At 35.9% G+C, this 24,004-nt stretch overlaps 1 protein-coding gene across 7 annotated transcripts in view; it reads left to right on the forward strand.

Moving 5' to 3' along the window:
• Window positions 1-24,004, forward strand: part of Ak9 (adenylate kinase 9) — a 162,438-nt gene that overhangs the window by 59,078 nt on the left and 79,356 nt on the right. For all 7 annotated transcript variants that reach the window (XM_047559519.1, XM_047559521.1, XM_047559514.1 and 4 more), the window contains 4 exons: window positions 14,903-15,047; window positions 20,486-20,584; window positions 20,673-20,780; window positions 22,700-22,783. In XM_047559519.1, the coding sequence (XP_047415475.1) occupies window positions 14,903-15,047; window positions 20,486-20,584; window positions 20,673-20,780; window positions 22,700-22,783 (436 nt within the window). The remainder of the gene's footprint in view (window positions 1-14,902; window positions 15,048-20,485; window positions 20,585-20,672; window positions 20,781-22,699; window positions 22,784-24,004) is intronic.

Here is a 24,004-nt window from a genome sequence, read left to right on the forward strand (position 1 = left end):
ATCAGTTGGGAGAATGGGCATCTTCACTAAATTGACTCCTCTAGTCCATAAAATTATACTTCACCACTTATTTAACTCTTTTTAAATGATTACAAGTAAAAATTTAAGAGTTTTCTGTATAAAAGTTTGCCTATGTGATATTTTATGGGATATCATAATAAATAAATATTGCCTCTAGATATTTGATGGGATTGGATACTATTATAGATATCATTTTTAACTTATTAAAAGTTTCCCTTCAATTGTCTTGACTACTTTTCTTTAAGGAATCACTCAAGACATGATACCTAGCACCACTTCTAATATTAATTGGTATTTTTACTTTTCTTAGTGTAAGGATCTTATTATTTCAAACATAACCTTAAAATGTATTCTCAGATAATATTTTTCTATAAAATCTGGCTTGATTTTTAATACCAAAGCCTCTTAGATTATACAGATACCCTAATATAACATTTTTTCAAATACCATTTATGTTTACATCTCCAAAACAAAACTCCATGATTTTTTTCAAATATGCAGAAAGAGGATTGTGATACATTCCAACTATAATATCAAAATCATGTGTAGAGGTTTGGAAAATTTCATCATGTGTTTAAAGTCTCAAATGTTGGCCCTAAGAAAGTTCATATTACTGTATACAGAACAAACGTATGTTACCAGTCATGTTGTTTGATGATCACACAGTGATATTTTAATCATTTACATCAAAACAGGATAATCTATTGCTTGTATTTAAGCATTTTATTGCATTTTAGTTACATGATAGAATTTGGGTCAATATAAAATGCATTATAACCTTCCCATTTAAAATCATGAGAAATTATTATATCTGACTCTCCGAAACTATGAAATAGTGTTTGTCATTTAAGCTAATTTGGGAGGTTATATTTTTTTCAGCAATTAAACACTTAATACACCCCAAAATAGTTTTTAAAGGTGAATGATTATATTTCATCTAAATATAAAACACCTTTCTGATAAAAGTTTTCAGTTTTTAAGAGCTGAAATACAATAGCCTGGGGAAAGATCTTTGAAACAAGTATAACTAAAAGAGTGTTTCTAGCACTGTGTATGTAGTATACCTGTAATCAAAAAGAAAAAGAAAAGCAATGGACAGCTAGAGAACATCACAGAAGATAAATTGCTAATTGGGGAAAAACTTATGAAAAGATACCTAATCTCATTAGAAAATAAGAAAACAAAAAATAATAACAGGATGTAATTTTTCACACTTAAGCATGAAAAAAATGACAACTTTTGTTGCCAAGGAGGGTATGTACAAATGACAAGTTTATAAAACTGTTGGTGGAACTGTAAATTGGTGCCATCTTTTTAAAAAGTAATCTTTAAATTTCAGCCATGACAGAGGAACTAGCTCTCCCACTATGTGATCTTTGGGAGAAGAGAAACTCATCAGGCAAGCCCCATGATTACCCCTGCTGTCTGCTGGGACAGTTTCCTTTCTACACCCATCAGAGCATGGTACTTCCATTGAGCTAAGGAGAATGAGATCGGAAGACTGTGGCCCAGGGTGGGGCTGCATATGCACCACATGAGTCTTCACAGAGCTTATCTGAGGATGGCTCCGTGAGCATTGTGAATGGAGCAGATACTGGAGGTTGAGCAACTGGAACACATGAGAGCTTTGGTTCAATCAGAAGAGAGACCTTATCGCGTCAATAGCCAGAACATGCAGCTGACATACCATAAGGTCATATGTTAGGAGTAAGCATCACAGCCTAGACTAAGGTCTACTCTATGCCCACCCTGACAGAACCTACAACCATTCCTGAATACAATCTGAGAATGAATTTGGAGATTGAGTTCTCCCAAATTGAGAAACACCTTGGACTTTCCAAATATTGCATCTAACAAAGCACAGAAGTTCAAATGTGATAAATCGATAATTGAACTGCCAGGTAGAACAAAAACCACAACAGTCTTCAGGGGGAAATGACAGAATTCAAAGCCTAAAACAGAACAGTGTGTCATCCCAATGTAAAGAAAAGTTATAATATATGCAAACAACCAGAAAAATGTAACCCATACCCAAATAAAAGAAAAGAAAGAAAAAGAAAGCAATAAAAACTGGCCCTGAAATGGGCTAGATTTTGTATTTAGCAGACAAATCTTTAAAGCAGTTGTTTTAAATAGGCTTAAGATCTTTATGAGAGGACAGGGAATCTCCTGAAATAAATGGAAACTGTTAGCACAAAATGGAAATCCTATTGCTAGTATTACAAAACCGATGTGAAATTTTTAATGAATTAGTATAACAAGCTGATTTGAGTTTTCTGAAGAACATGAAAAAAGATTTTTTAAAATTCCAGTCTAAAGAACAAAAAGATAAAAAATATACATTAAAAGAAAATAAAGAGCAGTCGTGGGATCCATGGGACAAATTAAACGGTCTGCTATATGTTAGTGGATTCCTTGAAAGAGTTGGAATGAGATAGGAAAAAAAAATACTGGAAACATAACTGTCAATATTTCATAAATTAAAAAACAAACAACAACAAAACTAACAATGATAACCCCTTGTAGGTCCAAGAATTTCAGCAAGTCCCAAACAGGAGAAATATAAGGAATATCACACCATATTCAGTTGTTGAAAACCTCTAATGCAGCTGCAGAAAAAAAATGATACTTTAGATTTTAAAAAGATGCAAATAATGATTGATTTATCAACAGAAGAATGGCAAACAGAAAACAATGAAATAATAATTTCAACAAATAAAAGGGGAAAAGAGTTAACTTGTAGTATATCTCAAGTGAAAATGTTCTTTAAAAACGAGATAACTTTTTCACATAAGATCATTTTCCAGCTTCTGACAGTTGAGTATTTCACAGTACCACTACCAAACCAGCTGACCTAGGCACTGCATCAATGCAAATGAAGGTTCTAGTTAATGTCCTCTGGAAGATAAGGACAACTATCAAATGTAGAAACTAGAATGGGATGCTAGAAGAAAAAAGAAAAAGGAACATTCAGAAAATGAAAATCATCCTGTGAAATTAAAATAAAATACATGAAAAATTAAAGAGAAAGGTTTTTTTTATTTTAAAAAATTTATAAGTATTTAGTAGATATTTAGTAAAAAAATGACAAAGAGATGAAGAAAAAGAATAGGAAAGAAAAAACTCATGAAATCCATTGTCCAATAAAAATTCTAGAAGGAGATACCAGGAAGAAGAATATTATCAAAGAAAATTTCCCAGATTAAAGGGCATGTTTCCAGATTGACATGACCCAGTGAGCCAAGCATGGTGGCACACACTTGCAATCCCTGCTACTTGGGAGGCTAAGGCAGGAAGGTCACAAGTTCAAGGCTAGCCTGGACAATTTAACAAGACCCTGTCTCAAAATAAAATAAAATAAAGGGTGGGGATGTGACTCAGGGATAGAGCACATGCATGAGGTTCTGGGTTCAATCTCCAGTACCTCAAAAAACAAATAAAAATAAAGAAATGATCCAGTGAATTTCTAGTACAATGATGGAGGAAGACCCACATTTAGGCACATCACTTTGAAATCATAGGACAATGGAGACAAAGATCCAGAAACTTAGAAGACTCTAGGGAAAACACCTAGCTTACATGCAAAGGAATAGGAATCCAAATCGCATAGTATCTTTCAACCACAATTCTGGAAAGATAATTTTGAGGGGCAGTGATTCTAGCCTAGAATTTTGTATTGCCATAATCAAGTCAGATGAGAGAATGAGGGCATTTGGAGTTACCAAAAAAAAAAAAAAATTACCTCCTGTGTTAGTCAGCTGTTCATCACTGTGACCAAATGCCTGACAAAAACAATGTAAAGGAGGAAAGATTTATTTTGACTCATGGTTTCAGTCTATGGTCAGCTGGCTCTATTGCCCTGGTACCAACGTGAGCCAGAACATCATGGTGTAAGGGCATGGCAGAGTTGCTCAGCTCATGGCAGCTCATGGCAGCCAGGAGACAGGGGGAGCAGGTACACACCCAGGAACCTACTTCCTCCAACCATGCCCCAAACCTACATCTTCCACCACCTCCCAGTAGTCCATTTAAATTATCGATCCATCGAATGAATTAATCTACTGATAAGTTAGAGCCCTTGTGATCCAATAATTTCCTAAAAGTTCCATCTCTGAATGTCTCTGCGTTGGGGATCAGGCTTTCAACACACGGGACTTTGGAGGACTCTTCATATCTGAACTACAAAACCTCCCATGTTGTCTTTCTCAGGAAGCTACTAGAGGATATGCTCCATCAAAATGAGAGCTTACACCAAGAAGAAAAGGGGTATTCATGACAGGAGAGAGGGAAAGGGAATACCAAAATCATGGGGAAGGGACAGGTCATGATGGCAGTTGTTCCATAAGCCTAGAAATCCTGGAAAATAACCAGTTCAGAATGGGGCAGGCAGTCAGAAGTCTCCAGAAGAGAGAGCTCCAGGGAGAAGATGCTTACTGAATGAGGTCAAATGTGTCAAGAGGGGATTTATACTGCAGAGGAAAAGGTTGGTAATTCATTATTGATACATACATAGAAAACTAAGCTAATTGAAACAAAACTGCAAGAATAGAAATATAACAGAAATACATACTTAAGCTTTTAAAGTTGTTATATAAGCTTAATGATATAAACAATGCATACTATTCTAAAAGTATTATCTAACTCTGTTGAAGGAATGTGGGCAAAGAAATTTGTGTATGCATGTGTATGTATCTCAGAGTCCTAACTTGTTTATCTTTGGAAAAAAGAAGAGTTATAACCAGATGGTTAAAGTGTAAAAACTGAAGTCCAAAAGAAAAATCAAAAAAAATTTTAAAACTTTTGACAGCACATGGAGGAGAATTTTGAGGATATATTTCTCATATTTGTGTGTATTAGTTATCTATTGCTGCATTAAAAAATTACCCCAACTAAGCCAGGTACAATAACACATGCCTTTCATCACAGCTAGTTGGGAGGCCATAGTAGGAGGATCAGACGATGCCAGTGTGGGCAACATAGCATGACCCTGTCTCCTTAAAAACAAAATCACCCCAAAACTTAGCAGCTCTGAAGTAACAATACACATTTCTTATCTTGTGTAGTTTTTTCATGTCAGGAATTCGGGAATGACTTAGGTGAGTGACTCTATCCTGGATTTTCTCATGAGATTGTAGTCAAGATGTTGACTGGGGGAGATCCAAGATGGAACTAGGAGGCTGCATTCCTTGTTGCTCCATGACTCAGTATTCAAGCAGAAGAAATATTGTTTCTCTATAAGGCAGCCATCCCTGCCCAGCAATACACCACAAGTTACCCCATTCTTCTGCTGCATCTGACCTCAAATACCCCCCTTTGGAATACAGATTACGCTCTGACCACCACCTATCCATTTGCCAGTACGCCTGTCTCTTGCCTGCCCATCACCTGCCTTTCACCTATCCATAACCCGCCACCCGATATTCACCCACCAGTCACCCACCCTTAGCCTGAAGACCTCCTTCAGACTGCCAGTGGATCACCTGCTGCCCACTGCCCACTGCAGGTTTGGTTACACACAGTCACCGCTATCTTGGGATCGCAGCTGGGGCCTACAGGTTTGCCGCCACAACTGCCACCATCTCAGGGCACAGCTGCCACACTGGCCATGGGCACCCTGGCCATGGCCTGAAGATATATTGGGATACCTGCAGATCTGATTGATCTTAAGGTCTTTCTGCTGAGTGTGCTAGTGGCCACCATCTGACTGCCTCTTTGCAGGGTCACTCCTTCGTGTGAGCACATCCCTGGTGGTCTCTCTGCAAGTTGAAAGGGCATTGAGATCTGAGAATTGCAGCAAGGCAGAGCCTGGGGAAGCTGAAGCCCAGGTCCATCAGAATACAGCTGGGTTTGCATGGGCCAGTCAGGGTCTGGCAAGCCTGTGAAAAGCCAGAGACTAGGTGCAATTACCTGCATGGAGCATAGGTTGGAAGAAACTGGAGAAAACTGGGCTCTCTCCAGCTCAGTGAGTTCTGAAGTGTGCTGGTACCAAAGGGGCCAGCTACAAAGTGTGGGAAGACTGGAAGAGGGTGTGAGCATCTTGCTATCAGCTCACCTACTCAACCAGTCTGACACCCACTGGACTGGAGCTAACATCAAACTTCAGACAACCCCACCTATCAGTGGAGAAGGGAAGCCGAGAAAATTTTTGAAAGCCAACAGAAGCAATTGTTCAATTTTCCATTGAGACTTTCCTTTTGTCTTTTTCTTTCTTTCTTTCTTCTTTTCTTTTTTCTTTTTTTTCTTTTTGGCCTCTTTCTCACACCTCTACCAACTTTCAATCCAAATATTTTTCATGCATCAATTTATTAAGGAATGGAATGTCTGAATAGTATATTACAGTTTTGTTGTATATTCTTATATTTCTACTTTTTAAAAACCTGAATATATTTTTTCTCTCACCTACCTGTCTTCCTGAATTCTTTCTCACTTCTCTCATACTAAAAGCTAACCTCTATTAATTCCTCCCACGCTCTTACTGTAAAGTTTTACCTCTGTCTTCTCTCCTTCTCCCTCATAAAGATTACACCTTACACTACTTCTGTTCCCTCATTGTCCATCATTTGAAATGGTAAAAACCTTTTAGTAAACTTACTGTTTATATCATAGACAATAATTGACCACTTCATTTCTGTCTATTGTGACAAAACTGCAAATGCCTTAATAGGAATCATTGGTTTAAGGTGGTTTAAAGTGGTATATCATTTGCATTGGGTGCTGTTAATATTGGTCTCCCTGTTAAAGGTGAGGTACTGGAAGTCTTCAGGGATAGGGTAGAATCTGTACTGCCTCAGCTTCGTACCACTAATTGAGAAGACACACAGACAATATGAAAAAACAAGAGAAAAAAGAGCCCCAAACAAACCAAGATGCTCCAATAATAGAATCCATTGACAATGCAGTAGAAGAAATGTCAAAGAAGGAGCTTAGAAACTACATTATTAGATTGATCTTCAAAATAAAGGATGGTATTAGAGAGAAAATACAGGAAGAGGCAGAGATTATAAAAGGAATCAAGCAGAAATCCTTGAAATGAAGGAAACAATAAACCAAATTAAAAATTCAATGGAAAGTATTACCAACACACTAAACCACTTGGAAGACAGAATCTCAGTCAATGAAGACAAAATATATAATCTAGAAAATAAAGTTGGTCAAACAGAGAAGATGGTAAGAAACCATGAACAGAACTTCCAAGTATTATAGGATAACATGAAAAGACCAAATTTATGATTTATCAGGATAGATGAAGACACAGAGATACAACCAAAGGAATGCACAATCTTTTCAATGACATAATATCAGAAAATTTCCCAAATCTAAAGAATGAAATGGAAAATTAAATACAAGAGGCTTACAGGACCCCAAATGTACAAAAATCACAACAGACCCACACCAAGGCACATTATAATGAGAACAACTAACATACAGAATAAGGATAGAATTTTAAAGGCTGCAAGAGAAAAAAATCAAATTACATATGGGGGAAAAAATTTAGATTTCAGGTGATTTCTCAACCCGGACCCTCGTGTCAGGAGGTCCTAGAATAACATATATGAAGTTCTGAAAGAAAATGGGGGCTGGGGAGATAGCTCAGTCGGTAGAGTGCTTGCCTTCTAAGCACAAGGCCCTGGGTTCGATCCCCAGCACCCAAAAAAAAAAAAAAGAAAGAAAGAAAAAAAAAAAAAAGAAAATGGATGCCAACCAAGAATTTTATATCCAGCAAAATTAAGCTTCAGATTTGAAGATGAATAAAACCTTCCATAATAAACAAATTTAAAAGAATTCACAACTAGAGAACCTTCACTACAAAACATTCTCAACAAAATATTCCATGATGATGAAGTGAAAAAATGATGAAAACTAGCAAAGGGAGGAACTCCACTAAAGGAAAGATCAATCAAGGAGAAACTAAGTCAAGATAAAAACCAAAAATAAGCAAAAATGAACAGGAAAAGAAATTATAACTCAATAATAACCCTGAATGTTAATGACCAAAACTCATCAATTAAAAGACATAGACTGGTAGATTGGATTAAAAAAAAAAAAAAAGACCAAACGATATGCTTTCTTCAAGAGATTCACCTCCTAGAAAAAGTCATCCACAGACTGAAGGTGAAAGGTTGGGAAAAAAACATCACTCACATGGAATTTGTATAAAAGCAGGGGTTTCCATCATCATATCAGCAAAGTGGGTTTCAAACAAAAGTTAGAAGGGATAAAGAAGGACATTTCATACTGCTTAAGGGAATCATACACCAACAAGGCATAACAATCACAAATATTTATGCTCCAAACAATGGAGCATCTATATCATATATCCAAAAACCTTCTCAATTTCAAGAATCAAATAGACCACAGCACAATAGTACTGGGTGACTTTAACTCACCTCTCTCACCACTGGATAGATCTTCCAAACAAAAACCAAACAAAGGAACTATAGAACTAAATAATACTATCAATGACTTAGACTTAATGGACATATATAGAGTATTCATCCATCACCGAGTGAATATATTTTATTCTCAGCAGCATGGATCCTTCTCTAAAATAGACCATATCTTAGACCACAAAGTAATTCTCAGCATATACAAAAAAATAGAAATCCTACCCTGCATTCTATCAGATCTTAATGGAATGAAAGTAGAAATCAATGATAAAATGAAAAGTAGAAACTACTCCAACACCTGGAGACTAAATAGCATGTTATTGAATGATGAATGGGTAGCAGAAGAAATCAGGGAGGAGATTAAAAAAGTACTTAGAGATAAATGAGAACCCCAGTATAACATATCAAAATCTCTGGGACACTACGAAGGCAGTGCTAAGAGCAAAGTTCATTGCATTGAGCTCATACATGAAAAGAATAAAAAGTAAACAAATAAATGACCTAACATTACAACTCAAAGCCCTAGAAAAAGAACAACAAATCAACACCAAAAGTAGTAGAAGAGAGGAAATAATTAAAATCAGCGCTGAAATCAATGCAACTGAAATTAAAAAAACAATTGAAAAAATTGACAAAACAAAAAGTTGGTTGTTTGAAAAAATAAATGAAATTAATGGACACTACTGAAATACAGATGATAATTAGAATCTATTTTGAAAATTTATACTCCAATAAAATAGAAAATCTCAAAGATATTGAAAAATTTCTAGAGACACATGATCCTCCCAAAATGAATCAGAAGGACATACACAATTTAAACAGATCAATTTCAAGCAATGAAATAGAAGATGACATCAAAAGACTATCAACCAAGAAAAGCCTGGGACCAGACAGATTCTCAGTCGAGTTCCACAAGCCCTTCAAAGGAGAACTAATACCAGTACTCCTCAAAGTATTCCATGAAATAGAAAAGGAGGAAACTATTCCAAATTCATTCTGTGAGACTAGTATAAAAACCAGACAAAGACACATCAAGGAAAGAAAACTTCAGACCAATATCCCTGATCAACATAGATGCAAAAATTCTCAGTAAAATTCTGACAAATCACATACAAATACATTAAAAAGATAATGCACCAAAAACAAGTGGAGTTCATCCCAGGGATACAAGGTTTGTTCAACATATGGAAATCACTAAACATAATACATCACATCAATAGACTTAAAGTTAAGAATCATATGATCATCTCAATAGATGCAGAAAAAGCATTTAACAAAATACAGCACCTCTTCGTGTTCAAAACACTAGAAAAATTGGGATAGTAGGATCATACTTCAACATTGTGAAAGCTATCTGTGCTAAACCCAAGGCCAACATCATTCTAAATAGAGAATGAAAACATTCCCTCTAAAAACTGGAAGAACACAAGGATGCCTTCTTTCACCACTACTATTCAACATAGTCCTTGAAACTCTAACCAGAGGAATCAGACAGATGAAAGAAATTAAAGGGATACAAATAAAAAAAGAAGAACTCAAACTATCATTATTTGCTGATGACATGATTCTATAGTTAGAAGATCCAGAAAACTTCTAGAACTAATAAATGAATTCCGCAAAGTAGGATATAAAATCAATACTCATAAATCTAATGCATTTCTATTCATAAGTGATGAATCCACTGCAAGGGAAACTAGGAAAATTACCCCATTCACAATAGCCTCAATGAAATAAAATAAAATACTTGGGAATCAATCTCACAAAAGAGGTGAAAGACCTCTACAATGAAAACTATAGAACACTAAAGAAAGAAATTGAAGAAGTCCTTAGAAGATGGAAAGATCTCCCATGTGTCTGGATAGGCAGATTTAATATTGTCAAAATGGCCATACTACCAAAAGTGTTATACAGATTTAATGCAATTCCTATTAAAATCTCAATGACATTCTCCTTAGAAATAGAAAAAGCAATCATGAAATTCATCTGGAAAAATTAGAGACCCAGAATGGTAAAAGTAATCCTTAGCAAGAAAAGGCATCATAATACCAGACCTTAAACTCTACTACAGAGCAATAGTAACAAAAAACATCATGGTATTGGCACCAAAACAGACAGGTAGACCAATGGTACAAAATAGAAGACACAGAGACAAACCCACATAAATACAGTTATCTCATACCAGACAAAGGTACCAAAAACATACAATGGAGAAAAGATAGCCTGTTCAACAAATGGTGCTGGTAAAACTGGAAATCCACATGTAGCAAAATGAAATTAAATCCCTATCTCTCACCTTATACAAAACTCAACTCAAAGTGTATCAAAGACTTAGGCACTAGACTAGAGACCCTGTGCCTAATAGAAGAAAAAATAAATCCAAATCTCTACCATGTTGGCTTACGACCTGACTTCAAGTGCAAGAAGTAAAATCAAGAATTAATAAATGGGATGGATTCAAACTAAAAAACTTCTTCTCAGCAAAGTAAACAATCAAGAAAATGAAGAGAGAGCCTACAGAATGGGAGAAAACCTTTACATATGTATGTCAGATAAAGCACTAATCTCCAGGATATATAATAAGAATTCAAAAAACTTAACACCAAAAATACAATTAACCCAACCAATAAGTGGGCTAAAGAACTGAACAGACACTTCACAGAATAAATACAATCGATCAACAAATATATGAAAAAATGTTCATCATCTCTATCAATTAGAGAAATGCAAATCAAAATTACTCTAAGATTTCACCTCACTAGTCAGAATGGCAATTATCAAGAATACAAGTAATAATAAGCATTAGTTAGGATGTGGGGTAAAAGGGTACACTCATACATTGCTGATGGTTCTGCAAGTTTGTGCAACCACCTTTGAAAGCAGTATGGAGATTCCTCAGAAAACTTGGAATGAAACCACCATTTGACTCAGCTATCCCACTCCTTGGTTTATAGCCACAGGACTTTAAATTAGCATACTACAGTGATGCATCCACATCAATGTTTATAGCAACTCAATTCACAATAGCTAAACTGTGGAACCAATCTAGATGCCCTTCTACAGATGAATGGATAAATAAAATGTGGTTCATACACACAATGTAATATTACTCAGCTTTAAAGAAGAATAAAATTATGGCATTTGTAGGTAAATAGATGGAACTAGAAAAGATCATGCTAAGTGAAATAAGTCAATCCCCCCCCAAAAAAGGCCAAATGTTTTCTCTGATAAGCGAATGCTGATCCCTAGTGGGTGGGGGGTGGCGGAGATGAAGGAACTTTGGATTGTGCAGAGGGGAGTGAGGGGTCGGGTGGGGAAGTGGGGATGGGAAGGATGGTAGAATGAGACTGACATTATTACCCTGTATACACGTATGATTTTTTTACTGGAATGACTCAGCACCATGTACAACCAGAGAAATGAGAAGCTATGCTCCACTTGTGTACAATGTTTCAAAATGCATTCTACTGTCATGTATAACCAATTAGAACAAATTTTTTAAAATAAATTTTAAAAAAGATGTTGACTGCAGCCTAAGTCCTCTGAAGGCTTGGCTGGGACTGGAAGATGGCTCCGGTACATGAATGAGCTCTTTATAGGACTACTTTTGTGTCCCAGTGACATGGCTACAGGCTTCCCCCAGAGAGTGAACCAAGGAGGGACTTAGTCTCAAAAATAACCCACTGTCATTTGTACTATACACTATCCTTTTTTTTTAAACAAACCACTAAGTCCTACCTACACTAAAGAAGAGGACAATGAGACTTCACTTTGTGAAGGGAGCACATCAAAGGATTTATAGGCATATTGTAAGCCAGCACAATGTGTGTCAGACAAATGAATTATCATTTTAAAATACAAAGAGACAAATCAGTATGCACATGAAGCCCCAATGGGAAAAAAATCAGCACAGGCAATTCACAAAATAGTAGATATACATAGCCATTTAACATTAGAAAACGGGGGGCTGGGACATAGCTCAGTAAGTGCTTGCCTGCCATGCAAGAGGCTCTGGGTTTGATCTGCAGCATGGAAAAAATTTTTAAAGGATATCACCTCCTTGATAAACAGAAATTCCAAATAACTAGAGATATGTCATGTCAATCTCATTGTTAGATTTAAAAGATTACTGTTAACACCCAATACTGATGTGTAAATAGAGTAGAAAAAAGTACATTCTTATATGTTGCTGAAAAGATTATGACCATCAGGTGTAGTAATTGGAAATAATGTATACAAGCCTAAAATTCATACATATACTTTGAACTATTGAATTCTACTTTACATATTTTTCTAAAGAAACTATCATATCAAGAATATTGTACATAATTGTATTCATCATAGATTAACATATCTAAATATATATTTAAAACATGTATACTTAAATATATATTACTGGTATTTTTGTTAAATAAGTTATAATATATTAATCTAATGCAATTCTGTGCACCCATTAAAAAATGATCTGTAGAGGTGGACTTATTGGCATGGATTAAAACAAGATACCTACATGTGAGAGAAGAAGAATGGAAATAGTAATTTAACGTAAAAGACATATAGAAATCAGAAGAACGAAATTATGGCATTTACAGATAAATGAATGGAGCAGGAGAACATCATGCTAAGTGAAATAAGCCAAACTCAAAAATACAAAGGTCGAATGTTTTCTCTGATAAGTGGATGCTGATCCATAATGGTGTAGAGAATGGTGGGGAGTGGGGAATAAAGGAACTTTGAATTGTGCAAAGAGGAGTGAGAGGAGGGGAGAGGAGGGAGCTTGGGGATGGGAAGGACAGTGGAATGAGATGGACATTATTACTCTGTATACATGTGGGATTACACTACAGGTGTGACTCTGCATCATGTTCAGTCAGAGGAAGGAGAAAATGTGCTCCATTTGTGTACAATGTATCAAAATGCATTCTGCTGTCATGTATAACCAATTAGAACAAATTTTTAAAATTTTTTTAAAGTTTTACAAAGACATATAGAAATGTGTTTCTAAGATGCCAACATTCAGTATGAAGTTTATTATCTGCCTGACAAAAGATATATACTTAGAACATATAAAGAATTATAAGTCAATTTTTTAAACAAACAGAAGTTGAACATATGTTTAAAATAAAAGTGAATAATCAATAAGCATACGAAAGGAAGTTTGAATTTATTAGTGATTAAGAAAATATGAATTTAAACTATTATGAAATACTTCTTCACACCCACTAAAACGACTAAAAGTTTAAAAATTCACAAAGCCAAGTGTGGGTGAGGATATGGAGACACTGAAACATTCATACATTGCTGGTAGAGATATGAAATTATTCACCCACTCTGGAAATAGTTTGATGGTTAATTATAAAGTCAAATATAATTCTACTCCAAAGTGTTTACCCAAGAGACATGGAAATACATGTCTACAAAAGACTGCCATACAAATGATGATCATGACTTCCTTCTTGATAGTCACAACCTGGACACAGCCCAAATGTCCATCAATATATGAATGAATTAAAAAAAACTATGGTATATTCATACAGTGAAACACTGCTCAGCAATAAAAAGGACACCTGCAATGACAATCATCAAAACCATTCTGACCAATTTATTGAGGAGGAAAAGACTGAAAAAGATTATATACTATATGATTCTATTTCTATGAAATTCTAGAAAAGAAAAAACTAATTTGTAGTGATAGAATCAGAAAGTGGTTGCCAAGAGCCAGGAATGAAAGCTCGGTGAGGGAGAAGGAGAGGGAAGGAATGATAATGGGAACATTTTAGGGTGATATTGAGGCTCTGTATCTTGATTTTGGTGGCGGTTATATGTATTTTTTTGTAAAAACTCATCAAACTGTATATGTAAATTGCTGCCATTTATTGTATATATGTTATATATACAAAGTTAATTTAATGTATTTTAATTTTTGTTGATTAAGCCAAAATATATATGTAATCTGAATATATGTATTGTGCATAATCATATATGTGAATATATACATGAAATAGGTACATGAAGAATATGGCTGAATGTCTATTAAAGCTGGTACGCAAAGTCAGTGAATTCTGAACATGTTTCCAGAGATACCTGAAATGGTATTAATATTTTTCAAAGATAGAAATAGAGAGATGATACAGATAAATAGATGAACAGTGTTTAGTATCCCTAGTATCTTGTGTTTTTGTTTTGTTTTGAGGAGCTGGAGATTGAACCCAGGGCCTTGTGCTTGCAAAGCAAGCACTCTACCAACTGAGCTACATCCCCAGTCCATCTTGTGTTTTTTTAATTGGTGCATTATAATTTTACATAGTAGTTGGGTTCATTTTGACAAGATCGTACATACATGGAATTGGGTTTCATTCGCTGTTCTCCCACTTTTCCCTCTCTCTTCCCTCCCCCTGTTCTCCTTCTTCTACTCTACTGATCTTCCTTTCGCTCCTTTATTTACTTTTGATGGAGAACCTTGTGTTTATGTTGATTTTCTCGAATATTCTTTGCAGGTTGTTGACTACACCACACTTGTTCAGCCACGTTTTGATGCAGCTCGTGAAGCATTAATAGAAAATACTATAGCTGAAGCCACTGAAGCTGCTATCAAAGTGGTAAAGGAAAATCTTCTCATAGAACTACAAACTAAAAGACAAGGTGAACCATCTTTTTTAAATGTGCATTTTAAGTTTAGGAACTATCAATCCTGGATACTTTAGGGCAAGGACTATTTTGCTCATGTTGCTATCAGCCCCTTGCACATTGTGATCTCTGTGGTAAACATAAACCAACTCATAAGTAAAGAAAGAAAATCCACTTATAGACCTCCCAGGAAAGGAATCAAAAGGAGTTTCCTAATTTGAATGTCTCTACTTTTATGTATCTACTCACTGGGCAAAGACAGTTTGAGTAGTATTTATACCTTTATCTACATTGATAATTGAAACAAAAGCAAGACTCACCTGACTCCTGTGGAATTTGTTGTTTTATGCTTATATGTCAGCCCAAGTTATACTTAAGTATTTCTGTTTGGGAAATGTTAACTTCAAATTCAAATAGTCATAATGTTGTGAAACTGGAAGAAACCTTGAAGATCAGTTAACACAATTCTCTAATTTTACAGATGAGAAAATGAGGCTCATAGAAGATAAATGGCTTCCTGAAAACCACCCCAGCAGCAGCATAGCTAAGACTTGAACTCTCATTTCCAAAGTCTTGTGCTTTTTCTCCTGACCAATCATGCCTATTTTGGTTCCAGTACCTTGCTGTTTTTATTACTATACCTCTGTAATATAATTTGAAGTCGGGTATTGTAATGCCTCCTGATTCACTTTTCTCACCACAGATTGATTTGGCTATTCTGGACCTCTTAATTTTCCAAATGAATTTCATGACTGCCTTTTCTATTTCTATGAGAAGAATGTCATTGGAATTTTGATGAGAATTGCATTGAATCTGTGTAGTGTTTTTGTAGAATGGCCATTTTGACTATTAATTCTGCCTATCCAAGAACATGGGCAATCTTTCCATCTTTTAAGGTCTTCAATTTCTTTAATGTTCTGTTGTTTTCATTGTAGAGGTCCTTCACCCTTTTGTTAGATTGATTTCCAGTATTTTTTTGTTTGAGGCTATTATGAATAGGATATTTCCTAATTTCTTTTTCAGCAGATTTATCCTTGTAGCATAGAAACCCAATTGATTTATGGGTGTTGATTTTGTATCCAGCTATTTTGTTGAATTCATTTATGAGTCCCAGAAGTCTTCTAAATATAGGAACATGTCCTTGCCAAACAGAGATAATTTGAACTCTTTCTTTCCTATTCCATTCATTTAATTCATTCTCTTACCTAATTGTTCTGGCCAGAGTTTCAATGACTATGTGGAACAGGAATGGTTAAAGTAGGCATCCTTGTCTTATTCTTGTTTTTAGAAGAAATGCTTTCAGTTTTTCCCCATTCAGAATAATGTTAGCCTTGGGCTTATCTTATATAGCCTTTACAGTGTTGAGTAAGTTCCTCTAGTTTTTCTAGTGTTTTAAACATGAATGAGTGCTGCACTTTGTCAAATACTTTTTCTGCAACTATTGAAATAAGCATATGATTCTTTTCTTTAAATCTATTTATGTGGTGGATTAGATTTATTGATTTCTGTATGTTGAACCTATTTTGTATACCTGAGATGAATCCTCTCCATGACTGCTTCAATTTCATTATAGAAATTAATCTGTTTTAAGTTTTCTGTGTCTTCCTGGTTCAATTTGGGTAGGTTATATGTCTGTAGGAATTTTCCATATTTGAAGATTTTCTATTTTATCAGAGTATAAATTTTCAAAATAGTTTCTGATGTTCCTTTGTATTTCAGTATATACAGTATATGTCTGTGGTGATATTTCCTTTTTCATCTTGGAATTTGATAATTTGAATTTTTTTCTTTCTTTTAGTTAGTTTGGCTATGAATTAGTTAGGTTTGTCAATTTTGTTTATCCTTTCAAAAAACCAACTCCTTGTTTCATTGCTCTTTTGTGGTTTTTTTTAATCTCAATTTCACTTATTTTAGCTCTGATTTTAATTATATCTTACTGATGTTGGTGTTGGTTTGTTCTTCTTTTTCTAGGACCTTGAGGTGTAATATTAGGTTATTTGTTTGGTATCTTTCTATTCTTCTACTGTATGAGCTCAATGCTATGAACTTTCCTCTGAGAATTGCCTTCATACTGTCCAAAGATTTTGATATGTCGCATCACAGTTCTCATTCATCTTTAATGACTTTATTTCTCCGTTGATTTTTTTCTGCTAGCCATTCATTGTTTAAGAGTGTACTATTTAATTTCCAGGTGTTAGAGTGGTTTCTATTTTTTATCTTTATCATTGATTTCTAATCTCCTGTGATTTTTTATATTCCAAGTCCGATATACTTCTTGTATTTGAATTTCATTCTTAAGGTCTGGAAATTTTTCTGATATTATTTCATTGAAAGATTGTGCATTCCTTTAGTTTGTGTTTCAGAGCCTTCATCTATCCCAATAAATCTTAAATTTGACCCTTTAACATTATCCCAGATTTCTTGAATATTCTGTTAATGGTCTCTTAATATCTTTTATCTAGGGTTCACTTTATTTTCAGGATTATATACTTAGTCTTTGAGACTTGAACATCTGTCCTCAAAGTGGTCTAATGTATTAAATGTATTTTCATTTAATATTTAATTTGATTTATTGATTCCTTCATTTTTAGGATTTCTGTTTAATTCTTTTTCAGAATCTCTATCTCTTTATTGAGGTGATCTTTCATTTCCTTATTTTCTCTTATTTCACTCCTTACATAATCTTTTAGCTCATGGAACGGTTTAACTATACATTTTCAAAAATTCCTTCTCTGACATTTCCTCCACTGTGGTGTCATTGAAATCTGTTGTTGAAGCACTATGGATTGTTACAGTTGGTTTGTTCCCTTGCTTTTTCATATTGTTTGTCTACTGATCTAGCAGTATAGTTCTGACTTCTTTTAAATGAAGGACAACTACCTGAACTTCTTTTTCTTAAGAGCCCTGGGTTGGGTTGATATCTAGATAATGATATTTTAATTCAAAGTGTGCCCTCTGCTGATCCCAATATCAGCTCCTCTTGAAAAAATACCACTGAAGAGATTCAGTGGATTAGATAAAGGAGAAAGAAGGGAAGGGAGGGGGTAGAAATAGGAAAGACAGTGGAATGAATCTGACATAACTCTCCTATGTACATATATAATTACACTACAGTGAATCTCCACATCATGTACAACCACAAGATGGATCCTAATTAGAGTAAGATATACTCCATGTTTATATATATATAAATCTACTCTATTGTCATATATAACTGAAAGGAACAAATAAAAGAGAGAAACCACTGATCCCTATTTACTGTAATCACTTCTGAGCCAAGCCTCATACTATTCAACCTTGTAAGAGCAAAAACTTATTGTAATTATTCTCTGTGGTTCCTCAAATTCAGGTGTAAACCTACAATAAAGTTCTTGAACATGTCAAAAAATTAGTAGTTAAATTTAGCAAACTTAATATAACCTTAAGTGAGTGCTAAAAGGAAGTAGGAACACAGTTTGGGCAAATGGGAGAGGGAGAAAGAAGGAGGGGGGCTACAAAAGGGTAATTTACACCAAGATAAAAAGGAAAAATAGATGAAGGTGTGTTATTTGAGGTAGTAATGCATACTGAAAGAGGAAGAGTAGGGGGTTAACTGATTCCAATTGATGCTTTAAACCATTAGATAAAATACATTCAAATGGGTTGGAGGTACAACGTTGGCTATTGGGTTAATATTATCATTCAAGTTAAGGAGTTACTTATATGATCAAGGTTAACATTAGAGTTGTTTACAGTCTCAGAAGGTGCAGTGTTGTGAATTGGCTGATTCTAATGTTACAAGTTCAGATAGTTTCTGAAGTACGTGTGTTTGCTGTGGATCACCAGTATACCTGTTCCCCTCTGCTAGATTCTTTTAGCAGGAACCAAGATCCTGGTTGCTGTCTGTGTGTGCAAGAACACTGGCTGTGGGTTTTCTGCAGGTGTTCTGTGGTGCAGGAGTATTCTGCCTGCTGCTTCCATTCTCTGAGATTATAGTAGAGGGTCTTTAGTGGTTCACCTGGACTCTTGTTTTCTCCACCACAGGTTGTGAAGGGTGGGCATTGATTTCCTCTGCTTAGTAAATCTGGTGCAAGGTCCCACAAGTAACCAAACAATGTCCTGTCAGTTGCCAGTTGCAATCATGTTCCAGACTGTGTACCTATTTAGGCTTGTATCCTCCCCTTTCTGCTGAATAAACTCTGGTAATTTCCTCTGGGTCTGCATGTCACTGGGTCTTCAGGCAGCTTTTCCCCTGGTGTGGTGCTGTGATGGTAGGGACTATCCCTAGTCTTTCCACAGTGCCTCCCATCAAGTGCCAGGGGGAGGGAGAAAGGGGCTGGTGAACCAACTTTCCTTTGTTCCAGGTCAAAGCTGCTTCAGTGTAGCCTCTGTCTGAGTAGAGGGAGCCTGCTCAGAGCTTTCTACCCTTGCCTGGGTCGCAGCAGCTGAGAAGGGCTTGCTGCACTTCCGCAGCCCAGGTCCCCTCTAGCTCACTCCATTCCCCTTGTTTCAGGGATGGGGAAGGGAGGGGGCTTTGAAGATCTACAGCTAGTAGTAGTCCTTCCAGAAGTTCTTTCTGGCCAGATTCTTAAGAGGTCCACTGCAGGGGGCTTCCCTCTGGTTAAATTTGCAGTTATCTGGGCAATGGAAGACCCTACACTGATTTACAAGAACGACTGGTCCCCTGTGGGCTCCACAAGACAGCTGCAGGTCCCTGGATCAGTTTTCTTTTCACAATTTGGTTTTAATCAGTTTGTGCTGTTTTAAGGAGCCTTCTGCGTTTTAAATTTTGTCTGTCTTTCCACCAGTTTTTAAGTGGGTGAGCTTAAGAAACTGTCCACTTCCCGGCTGTCTCTCTGATGCCCCTCCCTGCCCCATCCACAGGAGTAGGTTAGGGCACTCTTGAGTCTTGTTTTCTCCACTGGCAAGCTATCTTCCAGTCTATTCAGATCTCAGACTATGTAGTCCCAAATCTTAGAGCATCTGTTTAGCTGCCCACCTCTCAATTCTGCCTCCTCTCCCTGTGGTGAGATCAGGACTCGCTGCCTACCTCCCTTCCGCCATCTTCCTGAATCTTGAGGAAATTTCATTTTTAAAATTTCAAACGTTGGAAATTTTTTGCTGTTCAGTGTTACCCCAGTATATTTTTAAGAAAAATTTGTCAGTGGAGAGAGCCTTGAGGTTTTTTGAACATAAAAAATATATAATAATTTAAAGGATAGAAGCTAAAGTGAGGCAGACTTCCTGTGTGCCAGCCATGCTCACAGCCATGCTTTAAGTTTAATGATCCTCATTTTGCCTACTAGAATTTGAGACAAAGAAATGGAGTGACTTACCAAAGCCCACAGCTCTTATGCAATGATCAGAACTCAAGCCTAAGTCTGTCCGACTTTAAAACAGAGACTTTAGTTGGTTTTCCAGCCTTCCTACTTACAGCTACTTTTTTCTAACACAGGCCAATTATTATTTTTCAGCTGAGATAAAATTAAGAGAAATTGAAAAAGAATTGGAAAAAAAAGAGAATGGAGTACTCCCAGAGGATGCAGCTTTACCCTCTTCAGTTAATGAAGAAGGTAAAGAAATCTGTTGCCACTGATACTGACTGTATCTTTCCTAATGTAAGTAGATTAGCTGATAAAATATTTTATTCTTTTGCTACAGGATACACTCAAGAATCCCAAACAAACGTCTTGTTAGAGGACACTGAAGAAGCCAAAAGGAAGTCGGAGAATGTCCTTGATAATCTACCTTCTAACATTGATAAAGACGGTAATAAAGTGAACTACTAATGCCATGTTTATGGATCCTACTTCCATTTATCTTTGCTCATACTTATATTGAAGCTTAGAATTACCACAAAAATGGAAAACTTCAGAAGAAAAAAAGTTAGCTTTCTTCTTACAGTTAAACTGAACAGCTATAGAACAAAAAATAGATTTGACTAGAATGAATAAGAAATCATAGAAAATGGGAAGATAATACAAGTAGAGCCCAAAGAAAAAAAGTTTACTCTTTCCAACCATTATACAATCATTATTATATAATTATAAATTATTTCTTAAAAGCTCTCTACTTCCTTTACTAGAATCAGATCATCAGAAACACCTAAGTTGGACTGTAAAATTTTGTCATTTATCCATTGTGCTCTTTGTCCTTATAAAATTTTTCTGTTCATATTTTAACATAACAGAAGAGAGCACACAGCATTACATTACATAACATTGTGTGATTATAGCTATATGTAAGATAGCATTACATAAAGCTATATTACAAACTGCTTTTGCCTTTTTTGACTTACAGTGTATCATTTAATTATACTATTTCATTGGGAAATAGTTTAACCTTCATTTTAAATTACTGCACAATATGGATAGGTAGTAGTTTTAATCAGTTCTTCATGTTGGAAATTTGTTACTTTTTTTTCTGTGACTATAAATTATGTTTCAATAACTTTTTTAATATAAAACTTTATCTGCATGTTAACAAGTGGAATTACTGAATTAATGAATTTGGAGCTATACACAGTCAAAATCTTTTAATAAAAATTGTTACAAGTTATATTCTCCTCAGTAATATACAAAATACATGTCATTGTTTGGTTCTTACTAGTTTCTCCCAAGGATTTTTCTGAAGTGTTATTTTTAAATTTTTACTTCTGAAGTTCATTATTTTGATATTTGTTTGCCATTTATTTCTTTTCTGAGGTGACCATTTTTATCTTTTGGTCTTTTTTCTAAATTGTTAAATCCATCATATGGTCTCTATATAAAATTTCTATATTAGTCTCATATTTTTCATATCTTTTCCAGTTTTAGAAGTTTATCTTCTAAATCACATTGTTATTTTTGAAGTACACAGAGATATCTTTTGTAGTTTTTTTAATCAATTCATTGTTTTTCCATTTTTGATTTCTTTCTTTACTTTGAGATTTAGTCTTCCCCTCAACCAGAATATAATGTGTGTGTATGTGTGTGTGTGTGTGTTTTCTTATATTCTGGTGGGTTTTTGTTTAGAGTTTATTTATTTATTTATTTTCGGTTTGGTTCCTCCTACTGATTCAGACAGATGTATTTTCCTCTATTTACTTCAATCCTATTAGGAATTAAACTGGGCAATGTCAGAAACTTGTTATCTCCCCTAACACACACACAGCCTTCACAGAAGACAGCCCTATACATTCAAATGTTGGCTCCCAAGTGGCAGCTGAGAGCCCCATCTCTGCAGCTGTGAAGTTCCCAGCACCAGACTACAAAGAGAGCCCCTGGACAGTCTGTTATCTCTTTTAGGGAGGCATTCCAGGCTAGGAGCAGACATGACCACTAAGGTGTGGATACTAGTAAGAGCCAGTGTACATTAATACAAAGACTCCCTTTTTTACCCTATGTCTCTGGGATAAACACAGCCTCTTGAAGTTAAGAGACTATTAGTCACCTCAGAAAGGTCACTTTTGATTTTCTTTTCCAATTTAGATACAGTGGCATTATGTGAAACTGAAGTTACTACTAGTTTTGCTGCACGTTAAGTCATTATCTTTATTTCCCCTCCTAATAGATATGTTCACCCATTTCAATTAAAAATTAAAATTTAGGACTACAAATCCTGGGTTCCTGGACCCCTACCACAACCTTCTTTGGGAATCCACCTACTTTAGTTCTCTTCTTTGGTTGTTAACGATGTTTCATTCACAGATGAGAAAGAAATCACTGAAACATCCACAAGCCAAGGGTACTCTCAAGACTTTACTTACAGCCAAAATTTGGATTTAGACGAAGGTAAATAATGGGGTAATTTGGTTCTCTTAGCTTGTGACTCCTAAAAAACACAAATACCTCCTTCAGAATTTGGGGAAAATGTGTGATTTTTAAATAAAAACACTAACAATACCCAACTTACTCTATATATTATGAACAGTTACACAAACCCGAACATGGGAGAATAGCATATGATGTGTGCTTTTGTTGAAAAGATTATGGGTAAACAGGAAGTCTCTGCTCTGCCAACTCTGACATGTGCTGTCATACACAGGATGTCACAGGATGGCTGCTGAAGCAGGTTAAAAGCTAGAGACAAAATCTGGCACTTTACCCAGCTAAATTAACCCTCTTAAAATGTTGATAGGAAATTTGCAAAAAAAAAAAAATTGCTTTCAACTTTCTGACTATTCGAGCTATAAGGAAAGTTGGAAGAGGTAGTGTCTCATCTAAGTACACTACTGGCCTTGACAAAATCAGGGTTACATAACTAAGGAATAGAAGAATGGATGTTGAGTGAACAACTAGCAGCTTGCACATTGAGCATCTTTGCCTCGCTATTTATGCCTCACTGTGCTCCCCTCTTCCATGATTGTAGGAAGATGATAGGTTCTTGATCCTTCTACTCTGATTTTCTGGAAACTCTCTTGCCATCCATGAGAACACTTCAAGGCAAGGAGAGCAGCAGGCAGCTGCTTTTTGAAGGCCCTTTGGGGGTTTTCTGGGCTGATATCAACTGGGCTCAGGACAGAGTCCCAGTGGTTAGATCCCTGGGACAGCAACTCAAGAGCATGACTGGAAAGGAGGAAGTAGGGGAGTCAGGTGGAGCTGTCAGTCCTGGCTCACTGGAGGAATGGATAAACATTTAAATCAGTGCAGCCTAAGTGTAGGGAGGCACTTCCACAACGGATAAGACCAAGAATCAAGTGTAACACTTGAAAAGCAAGCCTGTGCCCCCCTTTCCCCAGTTCCCTCCAACTTGCTTACTTTCTGTCCCCTTACCATCTCATCTGGCTTCATGCTTGTAGCTGGAAGCCTTCATCAAATTTTCTGACTGTGATGTTTGAGCTTAGCTTGACTCCTGAAATCCCCTGGTCCCTGTGTCTCCTCCCCAGCTTCCTTGGCTTTGCTCTTACTTGACATGACTTCCTTCTTGCCTCGTGAGCTCTTATTCTGATGCACTGGCTTTAAGACACTGTTCAGTGAGTTCATAATTCTGTGATTTGTCACTTAATATCTCTT

The sequence above is a fragment of the Sciurus carolinensis genome, chromosome 7 (genome assembly GCF_902686445.1).
Source record: "Sciurus carolinensis chromosome 7, mSciCar1.2, whole genome shotgun sequence".
NCBI lineage: Eukaryota > Metazoa > Chordata > Mammalia > Rodentia > Sciuridae > Sciurus > Sciurus carolinensis.